Source organism: Nesoenas mayeri (assembly GCF_963082525.1).
Source record: "Nesoenas mayeri genome assembly, chromosome: 3".
In the NCBI taxonomy this organism is placed as follows: Eukaryota; Metazoa; Chordata; class Aves; order Columbiformes; family Columbidae; genus Nesoenas; species Nesoenas mayeri.
In genome coordinates this window covers 4174719-4200166 of record NC_137544.1, presented here as the reverse complement: position 1 = coordinate 4200166, position 25448 = coordinate 4174719, and the positions used below count along the sequence as shown (strand labels likewise).

General features: G+C 47.8%; 1 protein-coding gene across 1 annotated transcript; it reads left to right on the top strand.

Annotated features, from left to right (window-relative positions):
* EFHC1 (EF-hand domain containing 1) lies at positions 1-19975 on the top strand (the record flags this gene model as incomplete). Its single annotated transcript, XM_080342926.1, has 11 exons — positions 1-63; positions 6292-6513; positions 7945-8232; positions 10296-10445; positions 11555-11747; positions 12067-12287; positions 13052-13192; positions 15020-15233; positions 15834-15981; positions 17399-17615; positions 19904-19975. 11 exons carry the CDS (start codon positions 1-3, stop codon positions 19973-19975), a joined length of 1929 nt encoding a protein of 642 aa, XP_080199052.1.
* Positions 19976-25448: the final 5473 nt, after the last annotated feature.

The window sequence follows — 25448 nt, the reverse complement described above, 5'->3', positions numbered from 1 at the left end:
ATGAGCTCGGAGCCGGGGCCGGGTCTGCCCTTCCTCCCGGGCTACGCCTTCCGGGACCCCACGGTGAGCGCAGCCGTCCCCTCCCGGGACACCCCCGTTCCCCCGGGACACCCTCGATCCCGACCTGGTTTAGCACGTCCCCGTGCTGGAAACCCAGTCCCCTGAGAACCCCCCACCTGCTTTATGGACCTGCAACCTGTCCGGCTCCCCGGGGATCTGGTATCCCCTGAATACACCCCCATGGAGCCTGGTGCTTCATCAAACCCTTCCTTAACTCCCCAAGAGACCTGCCTCTCTCCCTCCTCCCCCTGCTCCCACACCCCCAATGGAACAAATGACCCTCCGAGCCCACCCCCAGGGAACCTGGTATTTCCTCAGACCACACTGATTCCCTCAAGGGGCCTGGTTACCTCCCAAATTCATCTGATATCTCTGAGGGGATGTAGTGTCCTGTGAACCCCTCAAACTCATCCAACACTCTTCAGGGGACTCGGTACCCTGTGAAGTGACCCCCAAGGAACGAGGTGCCCTGTAAACTCACTTTGTGCTCCTCAGCAAACCTGATACCCACTGACCTCTCCCGCAGGAGACTTGGTGCTTCCTAAAGCAAACAAATAACTGTTGAGCTCACTTCTGGGGGATCTGAACTCTCTGAATGCACCTGGTATCCCCTGACCCCACTCACGGCAGACCTGGCGCTCCCTAAGTTCTCCATAGCTGTTCCTAGGGGACCAGGCATCTCTAAACCCACTCTCCAGGGCACCTGGTACTCTTAATCTCATCCCCAGGGAACCCATTGCATCTTGAACCCATCTGATATGCCCTGAAATTGTCCTGATGGCTGTGGAGACCTGGGTTCCCTCAGCCTCATTTGAGATGCCAAAAGCTTTCTCTATAACTGCAGAACTACTATCTGCAAGCTCACCCCACAGCGATCCAGTACATCTGAATCCATCCGGCAGTTTCCCTGCGAGTCCATGTGCTACCCCAAGGGAAGGAGTATCCCCATATTCACTTACAGACTTGACACCTGATTCTCTCAGGGAAACTCCTGTTGCTCTGCACCCTCTCAGTTTTCACAAAGGGATGTGTTCTGAACCTGCTGCTCATTCTAATACTGCTCTGAACCAGGACCCTTAAATGCGCCTGATATCGCCCCAACTATCTTGATACACCCAGGAGAACCAACCCGTCCAAACCTCAAGCAGTCCTCCAGTAGGAATCAATCATCAAAGCCAAAGGGAAACAGGAATGTCCTAGACCCAATTACAACCCTTATTGGGACAGATAGACTCTGAAATCACCAATCTCCTGGATGACATATACCCTCCTGATACCCTTTCCTCCAAAGCTCAGGTACTTCCACAGAGTACCTGAGCACAAGTGTGATGGAGCGGCTGAGGGACCTGGGGAGTTCAGCTGGAGAACAGGAGCTGAGGGGAGACCTTCTGATCTCTGAACTGCCTGAAAGGAGCTTGGAGCCAGGGGAAGTCGGGCTCTGCTCCCCAGGAACAAGCACCAGGAGCAGAGGAAACGGCCTCAAGTTGCGCCAGGGGAGGTTGAGGTTGGATGTGGGGAACAATTTCTTCCCCAAAGGGCTGTGGGGCATTGGAACAGGCTGCCCAGGGCAGTGCTGGAGTCACCATCCCTGGAGGGGTTTATAAGGCATTTAGACGAGGTTCTTAGGGACATGCGTTAGAGCTAGAGTTAGCTTAGGTTATGGTTGGGCTTGATGATCCTGAGGGTGTCTTCCAACTGAAGTGATTCTATGATTCTATGAAATACTCTCCCGGTATTTTCTGAAGAACCGAATCCTTGATAGCCCATAGGGAACTGAAGTTCTAGAACCTGATAACCTGATACTCTTCAGAGAACTGGTGTCCCAGCACAGAACTGATACCACCACAGCCCCCAGGATCCTCTTGAGGAAGTGAGAGCCCCTCAGCCCTTCCCAGGTTCCCTGGAAGAAGCACTTATTCTCAACCTCTGCACTTGAATTGATACCTAAACAAGGAAGCAACCTCTTTTTTCCCCATTCCCAATGGCCCACACACTGAGGATCTTCCCAATATTCTCTTGACAAAGCGGCACCATAGAGAGGAATTGATACTCCCTGAGTTCCTCCCAGGACTGTTTCAGAGCACCTGGCAGCTCTGCCCTTCCTTCTCCCTGGGAAACCAATATCTTGAGTCTTGACCTGATTTCTCAACTTCAGTTCAATGTTAACTAATGTCTGTTTGAGAAACCAATATCCTTGGTCTTTCCTGGCTGCTTCAGAAGCAATGCTTGCAGATTTTGTAGGAAGCAGATAGACCAGGGCAGGCCCAGCATTTCCCTGGAGTTTAATATCCTCAGGAACAGGCTTTTCCATTTCCATAGGGCTCAGTACTCCAGGTGAGGCCCCTCCTTCTGCCTCTTCCCTCCCAATACATCCAAATTACCTTGTCATCAGGAGAACAGGGCCCTAGTATCCTCTGGTACTGCAAGATATGGAACCTCAAGTACTTGCATGGGAACATTTGTAATGGGATGTGGTGTACTGAAAAAAAAACTGAATAGAAATACCTTGGGACAATACTCCTTATGCTTGATATTCCCATTGAAAACTGACACCTCCACAACAAGCACTTTCATGTCTTCTTGATGTGTTGCTCAGATTATGCTCTACAGATGAGAGAACTTCTTACCAATCCACTCTACCCCTTGGTACATCTGTTGCAGATCGTAGAAACATAGAATGATTTAGGCTGGAAGGGACCATTAAAGCTCCCACAGTGCCACCCCTGCCATGAGCAGGGACATCTGCACCAGCTCAGGTTGCTCAGAGCCCCGTCCAGCCTGGCCTGGGATGTCTCCAGGAATGGTTCATCCACCACCTCTCTGGACAACCTGGGACAGGCTCTCACCACCCTCAGGGTACAAAATTTCTTCCTCATGTCTGGCCTGAATCTCCCTCCTTTAGTTTAAAACCATCACCCCTTGTCCTATCACAACAGGCCCTGCTCAAAAGTCTATCCCCATCTTTCTTCTTGGTCCCTTTTAAGTACAAAAAGGCCACAATAAGGTCTCCCCAGAGCTTCTCTTCTCCAGCCGAACAGCCCAACTCTCTCAGCCTGTCCTCCTAGCAGAGCTGTTCCAGCCTTGGATCATTCCTGGGGCTCCTCTGGCCCCTCTCCAGCAGGTCCATGTGTGTCCTGTGCTGAGGACCCAGAGCTGGACCAGCACTGCAGGGGGATCAGCCCACTCTGCTCTTCCCGTGTCACTTACAGAACCTCTTTACGTCCTGGGAGAGAGACCTCGTGCTTGTTTGATCTTCTCATGGAAATGCTGATTCTCCCAAAGGAGGAAATCTTCCACCTCCTGCCGCCACAATGCTCGTCGTATTTCTAGAGGACACTTCAGTATTTCCTACGTAACCTGTAATAGGAATTTTTATAACTCCCGATTGCTCCTCAGATGGAATGGGGGGGAACTTCTAAAGGATCTTAACAACACTGAAGGGATCTAGTGCTCCCTTAGGAACATACTGTCCTACCTGTGGTGGCATTGTCACTAACACCTGTTTGACAGATATCCTCTTGACAAGGTCTGTGATGGGCTTTGGGAAACCCAGTCCAGTTCATTCTAGATGCTTTTATGGGAACCCAGTTCTCTCCATTTTCCTAAATAGGACTCTCTTTTCCTTATTCTACTTGTGTGTGGATTAGGGTTACCCAAGGATTATCACTGTACCAATCTTAATGGTGCCTTCCAGCATGAACAGCCAAACTGTTTTCTAAGTCAGTGACGAGTGAGTTCTGCAACAGTAAGTGGAGTCATTTACTCATAACGAATACTCTTAATCCTGAAGTAATAAAGGTTATCTCAGAATTATTCTCCACTTCATAATATTATTTCCTCAACGTCATTTATAACGTCTTGGAAATCTGCAATGGAAATTTCTGCCCCTAGCAAAACGTTATTTCCTATATCAGTAAAATCCTGCCTGCTTTAGTCAGGAAAATATTTCTACCGACTTCAGCAGCACTGTCTGTAAGTAGGAAACACCCATGGGACGTAGCAAAGCAAATCATTATTTTAGAGTAGCCTGAAATATTGAACTATCGGTTATGTTTTAAGGAGATCTGGACTCCAGAAAGGGTTTTGCAGTGTTCCTCGGGCTGGGCTACCAAGTGGCTTTGCCTCCGATTTCCAGTCTATAACATGGGCATGGCAATACTTGTTTTCCAGGTGGATGCTGAGAAGTGCTGAAGAAGACCTCTGTCTTTAAATAAAATAGTATTGTTATTGCTTAGCATTCATGTGGCAGAAACAGCGAAACTGCGAGGGGGATCGGTGAAGCGTTATAGACTTGGCGAAAAGAAGGACTTAATTCAGTGGAATTTCTTCTGGTGTGGACTGGCAGCAACTGTGATTAGTAGTTTAGATTTAGATGGGTTTTCCCTTTTAAATTTCCCTTTTAAATTTACATTAGTCACCTGATAACATGAGATGGCATCTGTGCTCTCTTTGGAGATCCTATGGGCCCTGGGAGTCCCATGAATTGATGAGCTCTGTTCTTCAGGCAACTGTGGGCCCATAAAAGCCTGTGCACTCCTGATATTGACCTGTTTAAAGACAAACTTCCTGATTTTCCTTTAATATTTTCCCCACCGTTTTCCATTGGTATTTATTTAACAGAAGGAAAGGGCCGTTCTGCGGCAGGGCTAATGTTTATAAGACATTCCGTTAACACATCTTCAGTGAACTCTCTTGTTTTCACACAAACGTGTTTTCCTAACTGCTCTGGCCCCCGCGTTGCAAGATCTGCAGTGCCAGTTTAAAGAGAAAACAGGCAATTATGTGAAATTCAAGCAGGGCTTTGAGGGTATAAATAAGATTAGAGGCTTAACCGTGAGGGGTGAGGGTGAAGAAGTGGTTCACATGCTGAACTCATTGCGAGGCTGGGTCTGGAAAAGGAGCTGAAGTTTGTTCCTTCAGAAATGTGTACAACTGTTTTACTTGGTAAAAGTCATAGAATCATAGACTAGTTTGGGTTGAAGGGACCTTCAAACCTCATCTAATCCAACCCCTGCCATGAGCAGGGACATCTTCACAGCTCAGGTTGCTCAGAGCCCCGTCCAGCCTGGCCTGGGATGTCTCCAGGGATGGTTCATCCACCACCTCTCTGCCCAACCTGAGAGAGTGTTTTACCATATTTATACAGTATTTAACTATGGTATTTAAGTCAAAGTAAATCCAGGGATTTTATTACCATGGACTCACAATTTCTCCTGCTTTCTCTGGAGCATTAAGCGTTGAAAGCCCAGTGGGACCAACCAGGCAGGTGTTATTTAAATGCTCTCAGGTGAGGTGCCAGGCGTGGTGGACTCGATAGCAAGAGGAGAAGCTTGTTGTCACCCAAGTCCGATCCGAATCTTCAGTAGTGAAGAACTAGGCTGACAGAGCTCAGATCCTACTCACAGCTCTGATATTTTCATGTTGCTTGTCCTTAAGCAAAGTGGGGACCTTCCCATGGCAGCTAGATCATTATTTAGCTTGAAGAATGGCTCAGGGCGTGGGGCAGGTAGCAAAGATCAGTGAAATGCTTCAAAAAGCTCAAAACTAAGATTAAACCCACGAAGCAAAAAACAACAGGTAAATCCTATAGCCACTACTATACAATATTAATCTGCTATAGGGTCTTGGAGGGTTGTGGTTATTTAATATGATCCTTGCACGGGTTGTGGAGAGAGGTGGTGGAGCAGCTGATGCGCTTTGGTGCGTTTCATAATTGCAGTTCTGAGAGCACGGCGCACCTTGATTTAACACAGCAAAGAAAATCCTGTGCATATCAGCCCCAGGAGAGCATTAACACAATAAAAAGTGATGGAAAACACAGAGGGTGCACAACGGGTAGTCATGGGAGCACCGTAAGGCAATAACGGAGCGAGGTGTCACAGAGTAGGGAACACACAGTTTGTGAGATAAATAGTAGGGCGGATAAAATGCTGTCACCTCATTCTAGGCGCTGAGAATGGTGGCAATAGGGAAATTAAGTGATATAAGTTCTCGGGGAGTCTGTTATTGCTGTGATTTGAGGTCACTCTGATGCTTTATTCCTTACTGTTCTTTCAGCCTTCTCAATATAAGTGTGAAATCTGATTGCAAATAACTGCTGCCGTAGGTTATAATAAAACGCTGGGGGTGTGTGTGGGGGTGCATTCTGGATATTCCACTCTTAGTGTTTTCCTGTGGTTTCAGCTTTTCAGAGTGCATGTGGTGTTCTAACAGCTGGATTTCCTTCCACAGAAAACATCTTTCCATCGGTCGCAGACTCTGGGCTACAGAAATGGATTCGCCTTTTCTCGGCTGCCAATGGTGGGGGCCGGCGGGGAGCGGCTCCACGTCAATCAGCTTTCTCAAGCTGAATTAGATGATTTATCCAATGTGAGACCTGTGCTGACCTATGGGCCGGCCAAGCCGGCTCCACCTTCGGGCTTCATTCCAGCACACGTGGCTTTTGACAAAAAGGTAGAAAGCAGCTTATTCCAGGAATACCGCCGGCCAAGTTTGGAGATATAAACAGCTCCAGGGTTCATGGGACAGCGTACAGCAGTTTTCAGATGCCACAGCCCTTAGTCAGAGACAGCTGAACCCCAGACTGAAAGAGGCTTTCTTTGCTCGGGAGGAGGATTATAACACATAAACCATGCAAGACATTCCCCACAAGTTACGCTCGAGCGTTTCCAGCAGGCGCTGGAAAAGAAGTTTGATTAACTCTAAAAAACATCTGTTTATAACCCTGTAAACCACAGCCTGGACTTTGGTGTTTCCAAAACTCTATTGGGATTGTAACTGAACAAGACAGTCTGCAACGGGGGCTGTTTTGCTGCGGTTTATCTATTTACGCCGGTGTTTGTCACTGCAGCGTGTTACAGCCTGTTCTGCTCAGTGATTTTATGGGGCTAGGAGGTGGCTGTGTGTCTGCTGGAGCAGCCTGGAGCTGACCCTTGATTTTAAATGCTCTGGTCACACTGGTTGCGAGCCAGCGAGCGCAGCCACAGCCGCCGACAGCCGAGACGGTGCAGGGTTTGCATGCTACCAGCCAGCTTGGCACAGCGGTTTGCAGCCAATATTCAGCCCATCTGTGCGACAGGCTGGGAAACAGATGTGCTGTGTTAATCACTTAACCTGTTCCTTCAGAATAATGTCTATTTTGCCATTTCATCTGTCAGATACTTCTCTTCGTTCGAGCCAGAGTTACAGGAGACCCAGTGCTGCTGGGGGAACTCATGGTCCCTTTTGAAGCACTTTTGCTGGCTTTATTATCACTTAATTACCTATGCCTGATGTAGGCTGGGTATGCGAGGCTTGATTGGCCACCTTTTAGGGGCAATTAATGATCTTGGGAGGAATATTCCTCGTATTTCTGCCAGGCACAGGGACTGTGATTGACTGGACCGATTTGTCTCTCTGTTTGTCCAGCACAGATTAGGTTTTGCTGCCAGTGAGGAATAGACGTGGCTTCAAATGACCCGTGCAGATTTTAAAATATACAGGTGTGGTTGCACTTTCTACTGAAATCTCCCTAAGTCAGGGTATGCAAGGCTGACAATAGTGAGAATAAGTCACATATGTTAGCAAACTGTCTTACTGGCAGTAACCAAACACCCGGCAGTAGGTGAAATAGCAGGTGATCAAGAAGTAGGGAAAAAGCTGCGCTTTTTACACTTGTCTCATGTACCACATTTGCAAAAGGCAAATCTTAATAAAAGCCCTCACAGTGCCTCCACCATCACTCTTAGATTAGGCTATAGCTGGCTTTGATGATTTTATAGATTAGAATCCGGTGACTTTGCCCTGCCAAAGCTCATTACAAACAAATTATTTGTTTTAATAGACTAACCATGGCCTTCAAATTGTTTCTCTCTCTCTCTCTTTGGGATATTTCCCCTTTGGCAGATTTTGAAGTTTGATGCCTATTTCCAGGAAGATGTTCCTCTCTCTCAACAAGAGCATTACCGGATCCGCCAAGTGGGTATCTATTACTATTTGGAAGATGACAGCATGACCGTCATCGAGCCTTTCGTGGACAACGCGGGTTTTCGCCAAGGCACGCTTCTCCGACGCCACCGCGTGCCCAAGAACGACCAGGGGGAGCATTACCACTGGAAAGATCTGAATCGGGGCATGAACATCACCATGTACGGCAGAACGTACCGCATCGTCGACTGCGACCCATTCACACAGGTGTGGTTCTTGTGCCGAGAACATTGACACGGAGAATCGCAGGAACTGGGTGGCCAGACCTGCTATGGTCCAGTACTCTGCATCTGTAGCTTTCAGAATAAGGTTGCTTACAATATTTCATTTTGCTTTTTATGAAGATCTCTTTCTTCACATCAATGGGGAGGTCAAGGTATGATATTTGCTGAGGGCATATCAATTGCTTGATATTTTTGCCCTAGGGAGTCCATCCTTTGTCCTCAGGACTTCTCCTTAGGATATAAATTCTAAGTTCATGTCTGCGTATACAGCAGTTTAACTGTTAGGGCCCAGATGAAACATTGTGCATAAATGAGAGAGAAATTACTGATCCTAACTCTTTTTTTTTGACTCAAAGCTCTTAACTTAGGAATAGGGGAAGGGAATGCAGTCCCTAACTCTGTACCTATCTATAGCCAAGCCAGAAGAGCAGTCATGATCCGTGGGTTGAGAATTATGGTATGAACTGACCTTTCTAAGAAAGCTTCCTCATTGCCTGCTCTTCTATTTCTGTACCAGTCAGTGAAATAATAATGATCCAGGAACAAATAATAACAAATAATGGTATCCTGTTAGATTGTCCCCAGTATAATCTCAGCCCTGGACAACTATTATTCTTCCAAGCAATTCCCAGGAGTTAGAATGCTCCAGGTGCCATTCCTAATAGGCGAGTTATGTACAGCCAACCTGTCCTGGAGGGTGAGGGAGTTTAGCTGCACATTGTTCCTTTTCAGTTGGCCTCGGTGCCCAGGAACTTTCCTAAGTATGTGCAATATGTAAGTGTATATGTGGCTGTTGAGAACATGTGGGGCCAGCTCTGCTGGAGCTGGATGACTGTTCAAGCCAGTTCACGTCAGATGAAGAGCTGGTTCTCACGTAAATGTTGGTTGGTTGATGGAAAACATGACATGAGCTACATGGTCTACATCTCAAGGCCACTAGTCTATTTATCATTAACTGGCACCCTCCAGACCAGAAAATAGTGAGTTTGAAAGTGTGAACCTGCCTTGTGACTCTTCAGGTTGATCTCTTGTGCCTTTTGGAGATGTTTGCATAGGTGCTTCCTGGACTGAATGTTTTCATGGCCAAAAAGGTCCATTGACTTCCCAAGGCCAAAAATGGAAAAGTCCATTGACTTCAGAGGTAGTTTGAGGTGACTGATGTGAGTACACAAGTAATACTTATGGCTTGTTGATGCATCCGAGTCAAGTAAAAAAAATCCCTTCATGAACAAGCAGATTGGCCTCTTTTTGTGGGAAGAGTACTTCTGAAAGATGGACTGGAGCTGCCACATTTCCTTGTGGCCTGAAGGGCCTTGGTGGGTAACACTGACTTCCACTGTCTGACACACTGGGGAGCCCCAAGTTTCTTGCAAATTCAGAACTGGCTACATCTGCGGTTATGTGCTAATTTAATCTTTTTCATTTCCATAAAAGAGACCAACTGACAGTTATCCTCCATTTAAAGCCCTAAGGCAAAGGAAAACTGTGCTCAAGTGAAATCTGAGCTTGGATGTTGAGGACAGGACTGCCCTGAGTAATTAAAGAGCAAGCAAAGCTAAGAAGCCGCTTAAACAGAAACATCTTGGTCATCCCACTGTAGGAAAGCCCTTGAGGTGCTGGAGCGAGTTGAGAGAAGGGAACGGAGCTGGGGAAGGGGCTGCAGCACAAGTGTGATAGGAGCGGCTGAGAGACCTGGGTGGGGATTAGATTGGATCTGGGGAACAATTTCTTCCCCAAAGGGCTGTTGGGCATTGGAACAGGCTGCCCAGGGCAGTGCTGGAGTCACCATCCCTGGAGGGGCTTAAAAGGTGTTTAGATGAAGTTCTTAGGCACATAGCTTAGTGCTAAGATTAGCTCATGATTGGACTCAGTGATCTCTTCCAAATGCAATGGTTCTATGATCTCCTATTGTATTTGCTGTTGCAGTAGAACTAAACTCCTGCAGCCTGTGTTCCGACAGCACTCACCCCAGCCCATCTGTAATCTCTAGTTACCTTTTACCTTCAGAACTCACGGCAGCATTAATACCTCAGCTGACCTCCCTAGGTGTTCCTGGAGAGCCAAGGAATTGAGCTGAACCCTCCAGAGGAGATGGTTTTCGATCCCTATATAGAAATGCGTCGGACACCTATGCGCAAGTACATCACACCTTCAGATTTCGACCAATTCAAACAGTTTCTGACTTACGACAAGCAGGTGAGAGAGCTGGTAGTGATTACCCGCGATACAGACTGTACGTGTTATTGAAACCCAAGTTTTGAGAGTGTCTACAGCCTTATTCATTCTAAAAAACCTCAGACCACTCAACAGGCTCCAGATTTTCTCCTTGGCTTTAGTGACAAACAAAATCTTTTATCTTTTCAGCCAAGCTTTGTGCCTTGTGAACTGCTTCTCTTTGGATTGCAGACTGACCTCAATATCCACCATCTCTCTTTCCCTTTCTATTGGGATGAGATAAGCCACCTGCCTTGGGAAATGCGCAGGGCCAGATGCAGTTTGAATACGAATGGGCGTGCTGCATCCACTCATCTATTCCCATAAAACATCAGTGCCAGGTGCCAGAGTTGAGGATTTCAGACAAACACAAATGCCACTTGCTCTGAGCGAATTCTCCCTGTGCACACGGCTGACTAACACCTCCCTGCTCCTCTGGATCTTCTTTTCATCTGGCAACAAGTTAAGAACCCCTATAGACAACATCTATAATAGAAAATGAAACAGGAGCAGGACATGACCTGAGTTCTGTGTATTTCCACCAGGCAGGAATAAGATGGGTCTGTAGGGAACGCAGCATCTTCAGGACTGCCGAGTGCATTGCCCTCTGCCTTCCTCAGCATGACAACAGTGAAGAATTGCCCATGAAATGAATGGTTTAAGAGTCACAACAAGATTCTTGTGTTGCTACAGCAAGTTTCATTATAAAAATCACTTCCCTTAACACTACTTCCCTACTCATTGCTGGGCAATTATTCTCTGTTGCTTTTTAATCACTTCCCCCTCCCCTCCCAATGTTTCCTCATGAACTTGAACTGAATTTCTTGTCTTGGCATAAACTGTTTTGTCTCTCTTGCTGCTTTCGAGCTAAGCCAGGCCTGTCCATGTCTGCAGGCTCCTGCTGCCCTTCCCACCGCTGCCGCAGCAGCCCATTCACCCCAGTGCCCCAGCACAAGTTCTTCTGTACATGGTAGAGAAGGTTGCTGAGATGCCTCCAATCACCGCACCCTTCCCAACCCACTTCATTTGGACAGAGCATCACTAATTCTAATCCACGGTTGTTTTCTCTGCCTCTTTCTCCTCCACCCTAGGTCCTTCGCTTCTACGCCATTTGGGACGACACCAACAACATGTTTGGTGAGAAACGGTCTTGTGTCATCCATTACTACTTGGCAGATGACACAGTGGAGGTGCGGGAAGTCTACAAGCAAAATGACGGCAAAGATCGATTCCCAGTACTGATAAGACGCCAACGCTTGCCCAAAACCTTAGTGGAAAAGACAAGTGAGTTTAGATTGGCCAGCCCATCTGCCTTGGTGGGCAGACACTAAAGTGGTGGCCGTGTCAAAGGTACACAGAGTCTGGAGAATTTCTGCTGAGAACGCTCCTAGTGTCATTGTTTTTTGGCCAAAGTTCTTTAAATGATAACTAAATTCTTTATCTTTTGGCAAACTGTGTCGGGACAGTTGTACCAACAGTTCTCTGGTGCTATTTATACAGCTTTGCTTTTGTATCCCTTTTCACCAGGAAACATTAACATCTACCTGATTGATTGATTGATTGATTGATTGATTTTTTTCTCCTTTGGCTCCCTCGTCCTCAGAGAATTTCCCAAGCTGTGTGATGGAGATCTCCGATCATGAGGTACTGGAGTGGTACACAGCTAAAGATTTTGCGGTTGGCAAGTCTACCACCCTCCTCGGACGCACCTTCTTCATCTATGATTGCGATGAGTTCACACGAAACTTCTACCGTGACAAATTTGGCATCACAGACTTCCAGCCGGTGGAAATGGAGAAGAAACCACCTGAGGAAGTTCCACAGGTAACGCAAACCATTTCTCAAAGGAGGGGAGAGAAGGAAGCAGTTGCTGTAAGCTCTTATAGTAAAACATACATTCAGCTTAGTAAAAGCTATAGTAAACAAGCTCAGCTTAAAGAAAAGATGCTTGAAGAAGACAGGGCAAGAATGGTCATAATCGAATGAAAGTCCTCTGAAACTGTTGATTTTAATACCGTAAAGGACAATGCACTTGCTAATAGTGACAGAAAGAGCCCTGCTTAGGTCTATGCTAGAAAATTAACCAGTGTCAGGGTTTGGTTTTGGCTGGGAAGCCAGCTGGCACAGTCTAGCTGCACTCATGCTACTGAACTCTCCCTCGCTCTCCAAAACAGGGTTGATAAGTCCAAACTGCCTACTGGGGATAGTCACTGTCCTTGTTACCTCCAAAATTGAGCCTAGAAATAGTTTGGAGTGCTGGCTGTCCTAGAGCATGACAGGGAATAGCTTAACAGGGAACCATACAGAAGCTGGAGTTCCTGTACACATGAAGGTTTGGTTATTAATATAACCGTAGTCTTTTTGTCCAGAGAAATTACCTGGCTTTATTTCAGATTTTCTACATTCTCTTAGATATTTCTATAAGTAAGGGGTCCAACACATGGCCAGGCTAGTAGCATCTCTAAGGATGTAACAGCTATTGCTACCCGGCAACAGAAAATTTCCTTCCAAACAGCTGATTTCTGATAAGCTGTCTTGCAAACACTGCCTTGGTCTTAATTTCTGCTCATTATCTCTTCTGGATGCAGGTAATTCCTCCCTATAATGGTTTTGGCATGCTCGAAGACTCTCTTCAGAACTGCTTTTCTCTGATTCCAAAGCCTCCCCGGAAAGACATTGCTAAAATGCTAGAGAATGACAAGAAGGTGCTGCGATACCAGGTGGCCCTGGTGAGTATTTTACTGCAGTGCCAGCTTATACTGTAGGGTCTGAAGAATGAGAGGAAGAGTTTGCTAGGCTGTTAGCAAATTCTCCTCTGTGCTGGTGGGAAAAGATGGTTCCCCAAAGCAACACCGGTGCCGCTCAGGGGATGCTGTTTGTGTACTTGCTGTGACAATTAGTAGCATGCAAAGGTAGTAAAAAAACAAAACAAAACCAAGGGCAGAAAGTACCAAACAGCCACGCTACAAAACTACAGCCATTTATGGAAAAACTCCCACTGACACCAGCACGTGACAGATGATATGGCATTGCAAGTGGGCACCATGCCTCTGCCTGCCTTCAATGACGGCCACGAGCGGCAGCTTGCTGTCCCCCCGCTGCCGGCTCCCGGATCCTTCTCTGGGCTCATCCTGGCTGTGGCACCCACCCGAGTGCCAGGGCAAGAGCTGGGGAGCCCGTGGGGACGGTGCAGAGAGCAGCGTGGGGGAAAGTGACCTGGGGGTCCTGGAGACAGCAGAATGACCATGAGCCAGCACTGGGCCCTTGTGGCCAGGAAGGCCAATGGTACCTGGGGTGGGTTAGAAGGGGGTGGTTAGTAGGTCAGAGAGGTTCTCCTGCCCCTCTACTCTGCCCTGATGAGACCACACCTGGAATATTGTGTCCAGTTGTGGCCCCTCAGTTCCAGAAGGACAGGGAACTGCTGGAGAGAGTCCAGCTCAGGGCAACAAAGATGCTGAAGGGAGTGGAGCATCTCCCGTGTGAGGAAAGGCTGAGGGAGCTGGGGCTCTTGAGCTTGGAGGAGACTGGGGAGTGACTCATTCATGGGGATCAATATGGAAAGGGGGAGTGTCAGGAGGATGGAGCCAGGATCTTCTCGGTGACAACCAATGGTAGGACAAGGGGCAATGGTTACAAACTGGAACACAAGAGGTTCCACTTAAATTTGAGAAGAAACTTCATGGTGAGGGTGTCAGAGCCTGGCCCAGGCTCCCCAGGGAGGTTGTGGAGTCTCCTTCTCTGCAGACATTCCAACCCACCTGGACACCTTCCTGTGTAACCTCATCTGGGTGTTCCTGCTCCATGGGGGGATTGCACTGGATGAGCTTTCCAGGTCCCTTCCAACCCCTGATATTCTGGGATTCTGTAATCCTGTGTTTTCCACCCACAGCATTTAGAGTCTGGCTTCTGTGTTGGCTTTACCGTTGGTTTATGCAAGGAGCCTCTGGCCTATCCAGCAATGGCATTTCCTGCACTGCCTGGTCATAGCCCTCTCCAAACGCCCAGGGTGAATAAGGGCTGATTTCTTTTCCCTGTTGTGCTGCAGTTCCTAAAGGTCACAGCTAACAAGTCCAGATCCACTTAATTTTAAACTAATAACTAATAAACTAATAAACCCACTGGTGTGTCAGGGGAGTGTCTTGCTGTGACTAAGAGCAGTACCAACCTCTCTCAGGCACTCAGTATAATCAAAAATGTAATGTTAATGCTAAATTTTAATGCTAAATTCCATACAAGATATTCCTTTCTCTTGGATTACTCAGTCTGTGGAAACACTGAATATACTTGGTGACTGTAGCCCAGATTCTGCTTCTGTTGGCCTGACCAGAGCAAGTCGCCTTTGAAATTCAGATACTCCACACTGTCTAGGGCTTTGTTGTGCTATGTCAGCATATCTGTAGCATCTGGCCTACATCAAGTGTTTTGTTTAGTCAGCTATTAAAATAACTGTGAACTCTCGGTGCTTCTGAGTGGGGTACTGGGTATTTCTAAACACTAGGTATTTCTAAACACAGGCAATAAAGACCTGCTTAAAACTTTGCTTACCTTTCCTCTAGGAATCACCAAACCCTGAGGACAGAAAGCGTCGTTTCATCCTCTCGTATTTCCTCTCTGATGACATGATCAGTATCTATGAACCCCCAGTCCGTAACTCTGGCATCATCGGAGGCAAATACTTAAGAAAGACCAGAGTCGCCAAGCCAGGCTCTACTACAGAGAACGCCACGTACTATGAGCCCTCTGACCTCATCATCGGTTCAACAATTGAAGGTAAAATCCAGCCTGGACTGATAATTATTCTCTGTGCATTGCTCGGATATGTCATTTATTGCACAGACAGTGCATACACCTTCCTTCACTTGAAACATTTCTTCCTTCTGGGTCTCATCACATTTGAGTTTCCAGATAACCAAATGCTGTATGTTAATATAACTCTGTTAGTGTCAATGTTCGGACCTTTGCCATAATTAGGAAAAGAGCTACATTCTCCACTGTATGTGTTCAGTTTACATTTTGGGACGTGCCAGGATTCACAGGGGTAAATCTACACCAGACGACTACCAGCAGCAAAAACTGTAAATCTATCCTGCATGGAAAATAAATGTAACACTGAAATATTTAGAAACACACCAGTGCTAATGGGGGAGTCACTGCAGGCCCAAGCACGGAGCCTTTACTCTCAGCAGCTGCTTTTCTTGCAGCAAAACTCCCTTTGAGTTGGTGAAACCCTCCTCACTTTGAGGACTGAAACACAGAGCAGAGCTTGCTTAAACCTGGGCCCAGCCACAAGAGAGAAACCGTCTTCTCTCCTGGATGCTGAAGTGACTTGAAAGGCAAGTAACGCTGCTTTCTTTAACGCCTCTTCCCCAGTGTTTGGCCACAGGTTTATTATCACCGACGCCGATGAATACGTGCTTAATTACATGGAGAGCAACGCAGAGCGTTTCCCTGCGGCCACGCTGCAGTCCCTGAGGGATCATATTCGCCCGCAGCAGGTGGGGAAGGAGGCTGCCAACAGGTAGGCTTCAAAGGATGGTGTTGTGGAGCTAAATAAGGCTCAGGTTGACAGCTAAGGGAGCTTTCAGCAGCCTCCAGCCTGCTGTGCAGCGGCTGCTCCGCTGATCATTCAGCTCCAAGAGCCCGTGTTTGGACACATACAGAGGGAATCACATCTATACAACATGACACGGTGGCTGCTGCTGACCAAAAACCCTGCGGGACAGCTGTCGAGGTTTTGATTGCGGGGTGACAATAAACCCGTGGCAGATGTATTGTTAACCCGCTCGCCCCCCTTCCCACTAAGGACAGGTGATCGGGAGGGAAAGAAGGACAGAGAGAAGAGAGTGGGAAAAATTAAAAATGTATTACTAATGCTACTGATAAAATACAGAAGATAATACAAAAGGTACAAAACCCATCTTGAAAGTCCCAGCAACTGCAGAGCTGGCACCCAAAGTCCTGGACTGGACTCTCCAGCCAATGGAACTGGATTCAGTCTGTCACTGGCCTCAGTTCACAGGGATGACTCGCAAGGTCCTCTCCTATCGTCGCCATAAGGAAAAGGGATGAGATCCTCGTGATCTCCCACTTTTATATGAAATATTCACATGAATGGGATGTTGTGCTCCATTGGTCAGTTTCTGGTCACCTGTTTCTCGTTGCCCCTCTGGTGAGATGTGCATCCATCCTTACCAATGACCTTGCATCCCATTGCTGTGTTCGCCAAAACATGTATCTGGTTTTTGGGAAAACGCAGCTAATATGAAAGCTTTAGCTGACAGGCAAATTCACTAAAAGAGAAACTTCATTTTAACAAAACAAGGACAACGGCTCTGGCTCAGCAGCTGTGATCCGTTCAGAGTCATCTTTTCCCCAAAGACAGCAGTTCAGTTGAGCAGCTGCTGTGACAGTACCTGCACGAGCTACCAGATGGTACCAGGCTCAGCGAAGAGTTGCTGGAGTCTTTTATTTTTTCATTTGCTCTGGCTGTGCTTATCAGCCTATGAGGACCTAGACCACATCCTCTTTTTTAGCTGTCTGGACCCCTTTCGGGTGACCCAGTAACAACCTTATTACCTCACAAGACATTTGGGAGTCAGTATCGTGGTAGTTCAGGGGCTCTGGTTGAAATCAGAGTTTCAAACGGTTCTTGGGGCTGCATGAAGCACACAAGGCAGCGCTTCTTGTCCCAAAACACTTGCAGGAAAAAGTGAATGGGGGAAATGTCCTGAAAAAGGAAAATAGTTTACCTGGTGCTCCAAGGACAAGACTGAGCTTCATCTCCAAGTCCAAACTGAGATGAGCTTGATGATCTTGCCGTAAAGAACAACCACCCAGAAGCCTGCAGTGTGTCCAGAAATAGAATCTGGGCAGCCTGCACAGAAATGTCGCAGTAAGGCTTTTACATTAATTCTCGTTCTTCCTTTCTCCTACAGCGACATCCCCGCACTTGAGACCAGCAGGCAGGAACTGGATGACTTAATTGTGCAGGTTCGGGAAGAGCTGAAGCTCCATAAGCACTTGAACATCGACAACGTTCGCAAGGAGCTTCTTCAGTGCGACCAGGATGGCTCTGGTGTCGTGGACAAAGGGACATTTTTAGCTGCCCTTGAGAGCACATGTGTGCCGACCAACGCCTTGCTGGTTAACAAGGTCAGAGGGAACAGCTGCTTCATATTAAAGGAACAGATAATAATCGCTGTCCTTAAGTAAAGGGAAGAAATGTTACCCAGGTTGCCCCCAAACTGAGCAGCCTGGTGTTGGGCTGCACTGTTTTATGTTGGTTCGGGTCTCAGACATGAGCAGCGGAGGCTGTATATCGTGATAGGCTACTGCAGGGTCTGTCATGACTTAAACACACCTGGGCTTGAGTAGCGATGACCCTGAGGTGCTTGGGAATGCTTGGACGCATTTTGGATTTAACACCAACTGAAGATTTGAGAATCCCAGAATGTCAGGGGTTGGAAGGGACCTCAAAACATCATCCAGTGCAATCCCCCCATGGAGCAGGAACACCCAGATAAGGTTACACAGGAAGGTGTCCAGGCGGGTTGGAATGTCTGCAGAGAAGGAGACTCCACAATCTCCCTGGGCAGCCTGGGCCAGGCTCTGCCACCCTCACTGGGGAAGAAGTTTCTTCTCAAATTTAAGTGGAACGTTTTGTGTTCCAGTTTGTACCCATTGCCCCTTGTCCTACCATTGGTTGTCACCCAGAAGAGCCTGGCTCCATCCTCCTGACATTCCCCCTTTCCATATTGATCCCCATGAATGAGTCACCCCTCAGTCTCCTGTTCTCCAGCTCCAGAGCCCCAGCTCCCTCAGCCTTTCCTCACACGGGAGATGCTCCACTCCCTTCAGCATCTTGGTGGCTGCGCTGGACTCTCTCCAGCAGTTCCCTGTCCTGCTGGAACTGAGGGGCCACAACTGGACACAAGATTCCAGCTGTGGTCTCATCAGGGCAGAGTAGAGGGGCAGGAGAACCTCTCTGACCTACTGACCACCCCCTTCTAATCCACCCCAGGTACCATTGGCCTTCCTGGCCACAAGGGCCCAGTGCTGGCTCATGGTCATCCTGCTGTCCCCAGGACCACCAGGTCCCTTTCCCCTACACTGCTCTCTAACAGGTCATTCCCCAACTTACACTGGAACCTGGGGTTGTTCCTGCCCAGATTCAAGACTCTACACTCTCCGTTCTATTTCATTAGATTTTTCCCACCCAACACTCCAGCCTGTCCAGGTCTCTGATGGCAGCACAGCTTCCAGTGTCACCACTCCTCCCAGCTTGGTGTCACCAGCAAACTTGCTGACAGTCACTCTATTCCCTCATCCAAGTCATTGATGAATATATTGAATAATACTGGCCCCAGTTCTGACCCTTGAACACTCCACTAGATACAGGCCTCCAACTGGACTCTGCCCCATTGACCCTAAGTATTGTACCAAAAAAACAAACCAAAAGAAAAGGAAATTAGAGTCATAAGTGCTTGGTTAACACAATTAAAACACAGGCTTGCTGGGTGCTCTATGGAGACCACAGCCTGCAGAGCAGAAAATATGAGGGAAGTGAAGAGGGAGATTGGTGCAGCGGGGCTGGAGGATCCTTCAGGAATACGGCTGGCAAGGATGCTTGCTTAGCGTGACGTGATATGCAGTAGATTAGTGGCCAATAAAGGCAGGTTTGGAGTTTAAAGAAATGTGGAAATTGAGGGAGTAGCTCCCTTGATTAAAAAAAACTACAAAATTCCAAACCAGCCAACTGTGAGCATCACAGCCCTGCTTAGAAACATACACAAGCGGGGGATTTATGTCTCTTAATGTAGTTCAGCACAGACCCCTCTGCCCCGGGGAGTCACAATGTGGTGACATGTCCTTGTCCCCAGAATGGCAGATAACCGAGGTGCCCAACAGCACGTGGGGAACCTGTGACAACTGAGGCTGAACCCCCACGTTTCAATCTCCATTTAGGACCTAAGCACTACAAAGCGTCCCTCTTCTCTCTTAAATCCTACTGATAGCATGCTCAGAGCTCTCAGGAGTGCAGCTGTGCTATACATTAAACATATGGCAGAGAGTTAAGCACTGTCTGGGTTGGAGAGCAGTGCAGATATCAGTCACACCAGAGCAACCCTAGTTAAATGTTGTCCCCCAGCAACAAGGGAAAGAAGAATCTTTACAAGGAGCTCTATGGCTTCACTTTATTATTTTTGTGGATTTGTTGCCATTGTGGTGATACCTGGAAGCAACCAGGAATCAACTCAAACTCTTTAACTCTTCTCCTTGCGTAGGTGCCATCTATAAGCTCTCATTCCCTGTGATTCAGAACTAGGTGGTAGGCGCTTCCATGCAGGGCAATAAGATCTTCTATGCGCTTTCCCCTATAAAAAATAAATTTGCAGCTTCCAGCTCTTCATGTTGTTTATTTCTTTCTCTTTTTTCCTCAGTTGATTGACCTATGTTCTTGTGGAGAAGACAAGATAAACTACCGTGACTTCCTTAGAGCTCTACCCTCCTGATCTTCCCCAGAAGATGAAGAAGAGTTGAGTTTAAGACGTACTTCAAAAAGGATGCTCTGGTCGTCACCGTTGCTTCACTCGCTGTCCCCCTTTCTGTCCCTACTAGAACCAACAAATTCCACCCTCACTTTGACGTTTGTTCCTTCGAAACCTCTCCCTGCCCTTTTAGCTGCCGCCAAACTCACCTCACAACTGGATATTGAAATGAAACCCACATGAGAAAGAAATTTGGAGAACCAAAGCCAGGTTCTCCTGCTGATTTCTCAACTTGTTAATACAGCACAAGGTTTGCTAGAGCTGAAGCTATCTAAAGCCTGGAGTCGTAACCACTCTAGATTTCTCTTACAGAGTCTAAAGGTGCTTTTCATCTTCAAGCAGCAAATACTGCCAGTTTCAATTGTTATTTTCGTTGTTATTTCCATTGCAGGATGATCTAACTACGATAAACTCACTTTTGCGAGTCGGAATGTAAGCAAGTCATGCATGGCTGCTAAAAAATTAATAAATCTGCTTTAAATAAATTACCTCATGGCTGGAATAGCTAAGGATTGAAGTGAGGGGGAAAAGTGCTCTAAAAGTGTGATTATGGGAGTGGTGAGTTAAGCTACAAATCTGACAGCAGCTTTGCATTTGCTAACAAAAGCTTGGGAGAACGGGTTTAGGACTGCAACACAATCTAAACCCATCTTAGACCTCACCAGACAGGTCCAATGAAAAGGGAAAAAACGAGCAGTTTGCATAGCAATAGAGTTATGAGACTTTGGAGTTGCATCGCTCATTTGTCCACGGAGCTAATCCTAATTGGATATTAGGAAAAAATTATTCATGGAAAGGGCAGTCGGGCATTGGAACAGGCTGCCCAGGGCAGTGGTGGAGTCACCATCCCTGGAGGGGTTTAAAAGGCATTTAGATGAGGTTCTTAGGGAGGTGGTTTAGTGCTGGATTTAGGTTATGGTTGGACTCGGTGATCCTGGGGGTCTCTTCCAACCAAAATGATTCTAAAGGCCACGCGGATCAGCTTTTCCAGTCTGAGAACTCAGAGATGAAATGACGGTTGGATGTAGAAAAGTCCAAAACTGTTTTCTGCACATGCTACAAAACTATAACCTAAAACTTGGCCCAATCGTGCAGCATGCTCAGCTGCAGAAAATCTACATTTTAGCTCACCATATGCACCTAAACCACACCAGATGAATCATATCCTCCAAACAGCCTCATCCTCCACTCCCAACGATAACGCAGACACAGAAAACTCGCTCAGAAGCAGCTGAAATGTGAGAAGATGAAGCTCATCTGCAGGGAATACAACACGAGATGCTGCGGCAAAGGGGACGGGACAACCCACGGCGGCTGGCTTTGGAAATTAATTCGGCTTAGTGCAGCGATGAAGCATCGGGACGGCAGCGGTGGAAGAATCTACGCCTTTTATTGCTTTATTTCAGAAAAATACTTCTTGTCGAGTTTATCACAAAAAGACACATAACAACAAACAACAACAAAATCCGTACAAAAACTGAAGTGATGGGAAGAATGAAACAAACCGGATAAAAATATCAGACCTCTCCAAAATTAGGAAATTTGCACTGAAGCATCAATATGGAAGAACAGAATTTTTCCTCAAATTCTTTTGAAGTTTGGTCTGGCGAGTTGAACACATTTGAAGGAAAACTACGTGCCTCTGGCTTTTCCAACTGCCAGCAAAACCCCACACAGCCCCGAGGCGAAATAACACAGTTTAAGTATAAAACCTACCAAATAAATCATCTATTACACATTTGTGGAGTTCACCAGAAGGCTGGAAATCAAACCACATCATCTCCATCTCCTGTTGATGCAAATCAGGGTCCATCTACCCAGAGGGCAAGAGACAGAAGCTGCTGCAAACCCCACGCACTGGGAGAGCAAAGAGGCATCTAAGTGTGGTTATTCTTCCCTCCCTCTGGGAAACCAACCAAAAATACACTATAAAATAGTGAGTGAAGGGTAAAGTGACCTACAAGGGGACTGGAACTTGTTTTCTTTACTACTAACCCAAACATGATGAGGAAGAAGAAAGAATTCTAAATAAACCAACGAAAAAACAACACGACTGTAATGCCCCATAACGTAAGTCACTCAATATGTGAAATGCTACATCTGTTCTTCCTCCACCCCTTTCTCTTCCCAAGCCCATTCTTAGTATCTAAGACAAAAAGAGAGAACTACTGCTGGTATTTCGCAGCTGTTCTAGGCCAGGGCAGGAAAATGCTACGCTCAACACCTCAAAATCACAGACTGCTCAATCCCTGAACTTCTCAGGTTGGATAATGGGCGCAGGCTACAAAAACAGCCTCAACCCCGCGGGAAGAGCGCGAGCAACAGCATTATGCTGAAATTTCCATAGTCTGTAACACCTTCTGCACTGCGGTGGCCGAGAGCTGTTTGGGATGGATCTTTGGGGTTTTTCTATGCAGAACACACAAGGCTTGAGAAGATGGGGCAAGAAGAGCATCCACTCAAAGAAAACGAGCATCTTTGTATGCAGAGCGGTCAAGGCAAGACTTGACCGTGAAGGGTTTGCCATGAAAATGGTTCATCTGAGAAAAATAAAGCTCTTTGGGCTGAAGAGAAGGATTGTTCTGCTGAGAAATGACGCGGACGCAGCAGCGTTTATGGCAGGTTTGCAGATGAGGGACGGCGCTCGCATGATGAGACACAGAGCGTGGAGTGGGGCTTGCGGACCTTCCAGCAAAGGATCAGCTCAAAAAAACAACGAAAATATAGACCCCCAGGGATCCTGCCACACTTGGGCATGAAAGGAGGATGAGGATTTCTGAGGAGTAAAGATAGAGGGCAAAAAAAGCCCCATCATCTATAGGTTACAAACAAATAACACACGGAAATGCTCCCGAAACAAACTGTCCCTTTTACTGGTAGCTCTATCAAAAGGAAAACAGAAAAAACCCAACATGTAAATGTAGCATATGCTGTGCATACATTGTAAAGAGGGAGGGCGCTCAGCTACTCCTATAGGACACAGATCAAGCGTACAAAAGGCTATAACATAAGGCACTTGGGATACGAGGTGTAATTATAATTAGCTCCTTGATGAAGACGTGGGATTGTGCAAGTGGCAGAACTGCCTGAAGCCCAGCGGGCAGGAGGAGGATAGTTCAGCAGCCGCTTTTTGGGGCCGTGGATGGCTGGAAAGAGGCAGCAGAAAGGTAAAAACCTCTCACACTAAATCCTTTCCACATCCTTCCTAATGTAAAGCTCTTTACCCCCTCTCATCGTGTTGCTGCCTCTGAGCCAAAAATGGGTATTATCTACCCAGCAAGGGCTATGAGGAGCAACCACAGAGACCACTGAAGGCTCTCCTCCAACGTTTTCTTCCTTGGTTCCCCTGAAAAAGGGGGAATCCATGTCCTGGCATCCTGTTGACATCTCATTTGGGACTCAGGGGTCACGGGGATGGAGGAAAGAGTGGAATTTGACCAACCATCCTCATGTCCCTGTGTGTTTTCTCTCTGCGGTGCCCAGCGTTAGCTGCGCCTCAACAAGGAGAGAGGGAGGAAGGGACAAAAGACACCTACAGGAGGAAAAATACCCAACCGAACTCAAAGATGGGCAGAAAAATCAACTGTCACTTGTGCCTCAAAACACGAGCGATATGAAGGACTGCGCTGGCCTCACGGTGGAATTGCACTCGCAGGGAGCCCGAGCTGAGATGCCCAAAGCTCAGCGAGGAGCGGAGCGAGGATCAGGGAGAGGATCAGGGTGAGGAGCAGAGCGAGGAGCAAAGAGAGGAACAAAGAGAGGACCACGCACTTCCCTGGTCCATGGGGAAGGTGGATCTCGCGTACAGAAGAGCGACCGCAGCTCCTCGCACCCTGCGCCCCTCTTCTCGCCCGGCCCAGGGAGCAGCCGCCGCTTGGGCAGAGCGCAACTAACGCTCCAGCGGGTTTGCTGCATGAGAGGCACCAACAGCAAAACCAGCCACAGAAACCGCCCCCGAGGGAGCGGAGGCGTGAGAGGCACCTATCTGCCACACATTACCACTGGTGCACGGCACCCCAAAGAACGTCAGCGATCTGGTGCTGACCTCGTGGAGATGCTGCTCCCCAGCAAAGAGGCAAGAGGGGACCGAGCCGGTGGGATCTGGGGTTTTGCATGAACGTCGTGCCGGCTCATGTGGGTGGCAGCGAGCAGGAGGCGAGGGGACAAGTGGTCTGCAGCAAGAGATGGCCTCTGAGGTAGATCTGAGACAACTCCACCTGCCAGCGGCTTTGCACCACAGCTCAGGCCGTTCCTAATGTGAGAGCTGCTCCTGCAGCTTCAGCTTCCTTCCCTGTCATCCCGTTCACAGCTCGGAAAGGGATGAAGGGTTAAGGTTTTTTGTGAAAAAACCCTGCATTTGATAGCACCTTGGGTGGATACAAGCTCTGTATCCTTCGGAAACGAGGAGCGAAGCTGGCGGCTGCTGATGGCACAGCTGCACCGGTACGGTGGGGATGAGAGGAGCACAGTCCCATTGATGCAAAACCCTTTAGCAGCAGCCGGTCTGCTCATTCAGATGTGGCCAAGAGCCGCGAGAACACCGAGACCATGGGCACACACAAGCCAGCAAAGGGCTGACGGAAGCCAGGCCAGGACTTGAGGGTTCAGACAGACCTGAGAATGCTGCTGCCCTCGAGCCCACCTCTTGGGCTGGGAGGTCTGGAAGAACTTACCTCCTGCAGCCAAAAGGGTTAAGAGGGACCCAGTTGTACCAGAAGAGCTTGGAGGTGGGTCCGAAGTGAAGAAGGAAATTCCCTCCCTCCTCTGCTGCCCAGCTCGCCAAAATTAATTCAAAACTGAGGGCTGGAGGGACTCCACTTAACCAGAAGTCCAGCATGAGACAAGACATGGTTGCGGTTCCTCCCTCAGCCCCTGGTCTCTATCTGCAGCACTTGCTGGCCAGACGTGCCCAGGAGAGGCAACCTGCACCCCTGAGCACCCCAGAGCACCCCGAGCCTCAGGGTCACAGCCCCATCGCATCCCCCAGAGCCTGTTCCCAAAACAGCCTTAAAGCTGCTCTGGCCCTTTACACAGGGGCTCAGGGAAGCACCATGAAGGGAGGGGAGGAACACGCTGTATAAAAAAAAAAAAATTATTTGGAACCGTCTACCATGCATTTGTAACAAAAATCCAAAACAACCAAACACTAAAATAGGAAAGAAAAAAATTGCACGCTGATTTACAGTGAAATAGAGGAAAAGAAAAGCCAGGAGTGTTGGAAAAGGCTCCTATGAGGGGAAGGGTGAAGGGAAAAAAGGACCTTTTTGGTTTTATTGCAAATGGTTTAAGAGAGTAAGAAAGAAAGGGAGGAGAGCGAGAGACACCTTGGGAAGACGTCGGTTTCCTTGCCGCTCAAGGTGCCGCTTGTGAGGGCCGGGAGGAGGGGCTGCTGCTTAGTCCCGGTATCTCACCCTCCTCCCCAGACCAGCCCTTGCTT